General features: G+C 49.5%; 1 protein-coding gene across 1 annotated transcript; it reads left to right on the top strand.

Annotated features, from left to right (window-relative positions):
• Positions 1–1,959: 1,959 nt before the first annotated feature.
• IL2RG (interleukin 2 receptor subunit gamma) lies at positions 1,960–5,734 on the top strand. The gene is made up of 8 exons (XM_058713155.1): positions 1,960–2,131; positions 2,352–2,505; positions 2,720–2,904; positions 3,159–3,298; positions 3,713–3,875; positions 4,452–4,548; positions 4,806–4,875; positions 5,216–5,734. Exons 1-8 carry the CDS (start codon positions 2,017–2,019, stop codon positions 5,399–5,401), a joined length of 1,110 nt encoding a protein of 369 aa, XP_058569138.1. The 5' UTR covers positions 1,960–2,016; the 3' UTR covers positions 5,402–5,734.
• Positions 5,735–6,095: the final 361 nt, after the last annotated feature.

Below are 6,095 nucleotides of genomic sequence, written 5' to 3'. Positions count from 1 at the left end.
CCGCGGGGTGCGACCCCTTGAGGCGGGAGGCGGCCGCCGCGCCGAGCTCTAGCTGGAACTGGGTTCCCGATACCTCGCGCAGTTCTTGGCTTGGAATCGGTGCTCAAGGGTGTTTGCATTGGTGAGGAACTCTGCCTTCTTAGTAAAAACCACTTCTTCGTTTCTGAGTTTATGCATCTGAAAAATGGGTGTACTGTTCCCTCCTTCAAAGGCTATTGTGAAGATTAGAAACTGTTTGCATAAGAAAGCACCTATTAAAACCCTGAAAGGCCAGCTCTAATCCCTAAAGGTCGTTAGGTTCTGGCACTGAGGTTCTTAACCTTTTCTGGTGGGCAATTCCTTTAAGTTGCTGATAGACGCTGTGGCCCTTCTTCCCAGAAAAATGCAGAGGTGTACAAAATGTTACATACTTTCCAGGGAGATTCTTAGAGCCCTTAAAGCTTATCGATGCATCCCCTAAGTGTCCATGAACTCCAGGTTGAGAAGAACACTCGCTCTATCGAAAGAGGCACCTACTAAGTGTCAGATACTTTCCAGACGTCATCTCCTTTAATCTGCAAACAGCTCCACTCTTAGGGATTGTAATTGTCTCCATCTTGTGGATGAGGAAGCTGATTTTTCAAAGAGTAAAATTTCACTTGTGCGATATTATCCAGGTACTGAGTAACAGAACTGAGACTAAGATGTCTCCTTGACTCTTGGGCCAGTACCCTTTCTGCAATGGCATCGCCCGTTAAAAGACAGAGTGCTATAATAAAACTCACAGACAACAATTAAAAAAAAATAAAACTAACAAATAAATAAAAGTAACACTAACAAAATGCTATTGAAGCACAGTAGAAAGACCATATTATTTCTGACTGGGGAGAGGAGAATATACTTGGGGAGGTAACACTTCAACTAACCCTAAGGAATTTTAACCCACAGAAAATTAAGGTGTGTTAGAACATAAGCACAGTGCCTGGCACATATTTAAGGCTTAATAAATGTTTGCTAAATAAACAATTTCTATAAACAGCATCTCCAATCAGATCTTGTGTTTGGGGGAAGAAAAATCTGGCAATAAGATGAAGAATGGGTTAGAGAGCAGGGGGGCCTTTAGAAAGGGAGACCAGTTAGTGGGTTCTAGGAATAATCACAACTACAGAGCATGAGAGGCTGACTTAGCACAGTGGCTGTGCTCATGGAAAGGAAGACACTTCTGGGAAAAACAACACACATAGAGCTGATTGGGTTCTCAGGATGAGAGAGGGAGGAGTTGACAACGATTTTGAGGTTTCAAGTCTGGGTGACTGAGAGGGTGATAATACATTAACTGAGATAGGGAACACAGGAAGAGAAGCAGATTTAGGGGAAGATGAGTTCGAAGCCAGTATTGTTGTTCCTCCATTTCCAGAATCTACTTCTAAGTCAGACCTCCTCACCAGTCTCAACAGGGACCCAGATCAGGTGGCAGCTCGGGGTGGATATTCTGGTTTGGATCAGGTCAGAAGAAAGACAGCTATACATGTGCCCACAGGAGCCAAGACTGTACTTTCCACCCAAGACTGTGGGGCTTTGACTGAGGTTTCAGGGTGACTGAGTCCCGGAAAGAGCATAGCAAAGGAGGGGGAGGAAGGTCCAGACCCTCCACTCTACAAGATAAAATGACTTAGATGAGAAGGTGGTTGGGAGTGGTCATGGTGATGCTGGTGGTGGTGAACAGATCCTCCCAGGATCTAGGTGGTCTGAGGATTCTTGAGTCTGTGACAGTATTGTGTGCCCACCCTCAGTTTCTACTTATAATGCCACTTTACAGCGGTGGTGGTACACCTACAGATTAGATTAACACTTAATCTCCCAGAGGATTTAGCCTGTGTCATAGCACACATTTGCCACACCCTCTGTAAAGCCCTGGTTTCTAAGGTTCTTTCCACCGGAAGCTATGACAGAAGGAAATGTGTGGGTGGGGAGGGGTAATGGGTGAGGGGCCCAGGTTCCTGACAGTCGACACCCAGGGAACGAAGAGCAAGCGCCATGTTGAAGCCACCATTGCCACTCAGATCCCTCTTATTCCTGCAGCTGCCTCTGCTGGGGGTGGGGCTGAACTCGACAGGCCCCAAGCCCAATGGGAATGAAGACATCACAGCTGGTGGGAAACCTGGGACTGAAGGGGGTTGGTGAGAAGAGAGGCTGTGGGAAGGGGCCTTATGGAAAGCTTGAACCTGCCATGGGACGTTAGAATGATGCGGGTAGAATTTAAGAGTTCTGTGTAGAAGGAAAGGGGAAGGGTTCTCTGCCTCCTGCTGCTGCTTCTCCTGACCATCATTTCTTGTCTTCCCCTCCCCCACTTCGTTTTCTCCCCAACCTAGAATTCTTCCTGACCGCTACACCCCCTGAGGCCCTCAGTGTTTCCACTCTGCCCCTCCCAGAGGTCCAGTGTTTTGTGTTCAATGTTGAGTACATGAATTGCACTTGGAACAGCAGCTCTGAGCCCCATCCCACCAACCTGACTCTGCACTATTGGTATGAGAAGGGAAGAGGGGAGCACAGGGGAGTAAGAGGAGGTGGGCTGGATGGGACTTCGTGGGGACCAAGAAAGAGGGTAGCCAGCATCCCAGCCTCCCTACCATTTTCTCATGGGGTAAATCATACGTCAGTTCGGAGATGAGGCTGGGCTGTCTTATCTGTAGTCCCCAAGTTTATGCCACTGTTCCTCTTCCTCTCAACCCTTCTCTAGGTACAAGAACTCCAATGATGATAGAGTCCAGGAGTGTGGCCACTATCTATTTTCTGGAGAGATCACTTCTGGCTGCTGGCTGCAAAAAGAGGAGATACATCTCTATGAAACATTTGTTGTCCAGCTCCAGGACCCACGGGAACCCAGGAGGCAGTCCACACAGAGGCTGAAATTGCAGAATCTGGGTAATGGGGAAAGGGCATCAAGAGTCCAGGGATATATTGTGGGGGTGCCGGGGAAATATTGTGGTGTGCTGGAGTGTCCGGAGTGGTTTTCTTTCACCTTAAGGGTACTTAGGCAGAAAGGAGGAGGCGAGGGATCCAATAAGGAAGGGAGAAGGGATCAGGGGCATTACCTTCAGGATCCTAACTTGTTTAGGCCAGGGGAATGAACACACACACACACACACACACACACACACACACACGCATATCTCCAGTGATCCCCTGGGCTCCGGAGAACCTAACGCTTCGCAACCTGAGCGAAACCCAGCTAGAACTGACCTGGAGTAACAGACACTTGGACCACTGTCTGGAGCACCTTGTGCAGTACCGGAGTGACTGGGACCACAGCTGGACAGTGAGTGACTGGGGCTATGAATGTAGCAGCTGAGGCCAAGCAAATGGGGATAAAGTATTCAATCAGCCACATAGGGGGGCCTGCTGTAAAGCTCCTGTCCTCTGCCTCCCAGTTCCTCTGCTCTGTCCACCCTCATCCAACTCCCTTTCCTATCAACACCCGTGACTTTCCATTAACATTTCCGTACCCATACTTTCCTCAATGCTTGTTAAGCAAGTAAACAAAAGGAAGCCTTCAAGGGGATCTGGAGGGGAGGGATTAGATTCTAGTCAGTGAAGGGAGCAATGTGGCTTGAGCAGTCCAGAGAGGAGAGAAGAACTGGGAGAACCAGATGACATGTGGGGAGGGGCAGCAGTTTTAATTCTTCCTTCTTTTTTAGACACCCATCTCTTCCTCACCCTCTTTCTCCCCAAGGAACAATCAGTGGACCACAGACATAGCTTCTCTCTGCCTAGCGTAGATGGGCAGAAATTCTACACGTTCCGTGTCCGGAGCCGCTATAACCCACTCTGTGGAAGCGCTCAGCGTTGGAGTGAATGGAGCCGCCCGATCCACTGGGGCAGCAATACTTCAAAGGGTAAAATGGGCCTAAGGCACCCCCCTACCCACGAACCCAGCACCCCAACCTTTCTAGCGTCTCTGCCTTTTGCTCTACCGCTCAACCCCTAAGCCCCCAATTTTGGTGGCCCATCTCCCCTCACTGTTGAACCTCAACCCTCAGGCAGCAGGGCTTTTCTGTGTAAGGTTGGGTCAGTATGTTGTTGGAGTGTGTGTGTGTGTTGGGGGGGGTTGTTGAGAAGGAGGCAGAGGGGATATAGAATGTATAAGATTCCCCTACAGCACTCCCAGAAATCGTGCATGGTAAAGATAGATGGCTTTGGAAGCAGACAGATCTAGGGTTTAAACCTACCTCTGCTACTTACTGCCTCTTTGACCTGGGGCATATCACTAACCTCTTTGATTCTGTTTCCTCATCTGTAAAGTGGAGATAACAATTGTTTGTCCCTCTCAGGAGTCATGAAGATTAAGTATATGGACAGTGTCTAGCACTGCGCCAGGCACCAAGTTGGGGCTGTACAAATGTTGGCACATAGTAGGGACACGACAAATGTTAGGTCTCTTTCTCCTCCTTTTTTTTTTTTTTTTTTTATAGAGAATCCTTTGTTGTTTGCAATGGAAGCTGTGCTTATCCCCCTTGGCTCCGTGGGATTGATTATTAGCCTTATCTGTGTGTACTGCTGGCTGGAACGGTGAGATTTCAGATGTACCAGGAAGATGAGGTGGGGGGTTGCCGCTGGGAATAAATAGTAGAGGAGGATTATCACAGGGTCTCCAGGAATAGAGGGCAGGACAGTAAGGAATGAGGGATCACTCCAGTGGGCATGGTGCTAGAAGGAAGCCACAGGAACAGAGAACACAGAATCCCTTCTTCATTCCATCTGGGAGAACTGGGAGACGGATAATAAAAGAGCATAACCTGCTGTGCCCCCTCTTTCTCCTCTGTCAGGACGATGCCCCGGATTCCTACCCTCAAGAACCTAGAGGATCTGGTTACTGAATACCACGGGAACTTTTCGGTGAGAACATTGTCATAGGCAACTGCAGTTTGTCAACTAGCGACTGCCTGCCAGCAAGTCAGACAGAGTATGGAGAGCAGAGGGAATGGGAGGGGGCCTGCACTAACAGTCAGGATGTGGCCAACCGATTGGGGGATGGGCTGGATGGAGACACACAGAAGAACTGGTTACAAATTGGTTGAGGCAGATGGAAACAGTGGTACTGGGGGCCCCAAGAGTCTGTGTGTCCCTTCCGTGATCACTGCAGTTGCAGACGTTGTAAGAGCTCCCTTGGCACAGAGCCTGGGTCTTTTACTCCCTGCCCCTAATTGACCCCTGACCTGGAGATATCTGTCTTTAGGCCTGGAGTGGAGTATCTAAGGGACTGGCAGAGAGTTTGCAGCCAGACTACAGTGAATGGCTCTGCCACGTCAGTGAGATTCCGCCAAAAGGAGGGGCTCCAGGGGAGGGGCCTGGGGGCTCCCCCTGCAGCCAGCATAGCCCCTACTGGGCTCCCCCGTGTTACACCCTGAAACCGGAGCCCTGATACCCTGACAAAACCCCAGAGTCCTGTAGTCCTAAATTGTACTAACTTCCCCTCATCCAGCCAGCCTGGGTCCAATGCTCACCTCGCCCCCCTGTGGCTGATTCTGAATTTTATGCCCCCTATAACTCCCCCGCCACAACCCGCATTCAATTTCTCCTATCATCCAATTGGCCCTTTGCCCCAAAACCGAACCGGGTTTCTCATCTTCCCCAATCCAGCCCCTCTTCCTCACAGGATTGTTTCTCCCCGCCATCCCTCCGTCCTTCCCTCCCTCTTTTCCATCTACCCTTCAATTATTCTTGAATCAATGAGAAATAAAGCTTCTGTTGATAATCATCAAGAATGTCTGTTGTTGGGGCAGGGGCAAGGGAAACGTGGGGTGCAATAAGCGGGGGAGGCATGGTGCTGACAGTAGGAAAAAGGAGTTGTAGACTCACGATGTGGAAGCAGTAGTACCACAAATGAACTAGAGAACAGGACTGTTCCAGAAACTTGGCTTTTCTCTAGGGGTCCTGCACTCCTTCCAGGATGCATTCTAGAATTAGATTTACCAGGGCACCTGAGCGGCCCAGTCGGTTAAGCATCCAACTCTTGGTTTCAGCTCAGGTCATGATCTCATGGTTTGTGGGTTCGAGCCCCATAGCAGGCTCTGTGTTGGCAGTGCGGAGCCTGCTTGAGATTCTCTCTCTTCCTC

This window comes from Neofelis nebulosa, chromosome X (genome assembly GCF_028018385.1).
Source record: "Neofelis nebulosa isolate mNeoNeb1 chromosome X, mNeoNeb1.pri, whole genome shotgun sequence".
Classification (NCBI taxonomy): domain Eukaryota; kingdom Metazoa; phylum Chordata; class Mammalia; order Carnivora; family Felidae; genus Neofelis; species Neofelis nebulosa.
Note: the sequence above shows the minus strand (reverse complement) of the source record. Positions and strands in the feature narration are given on the sequence as shown.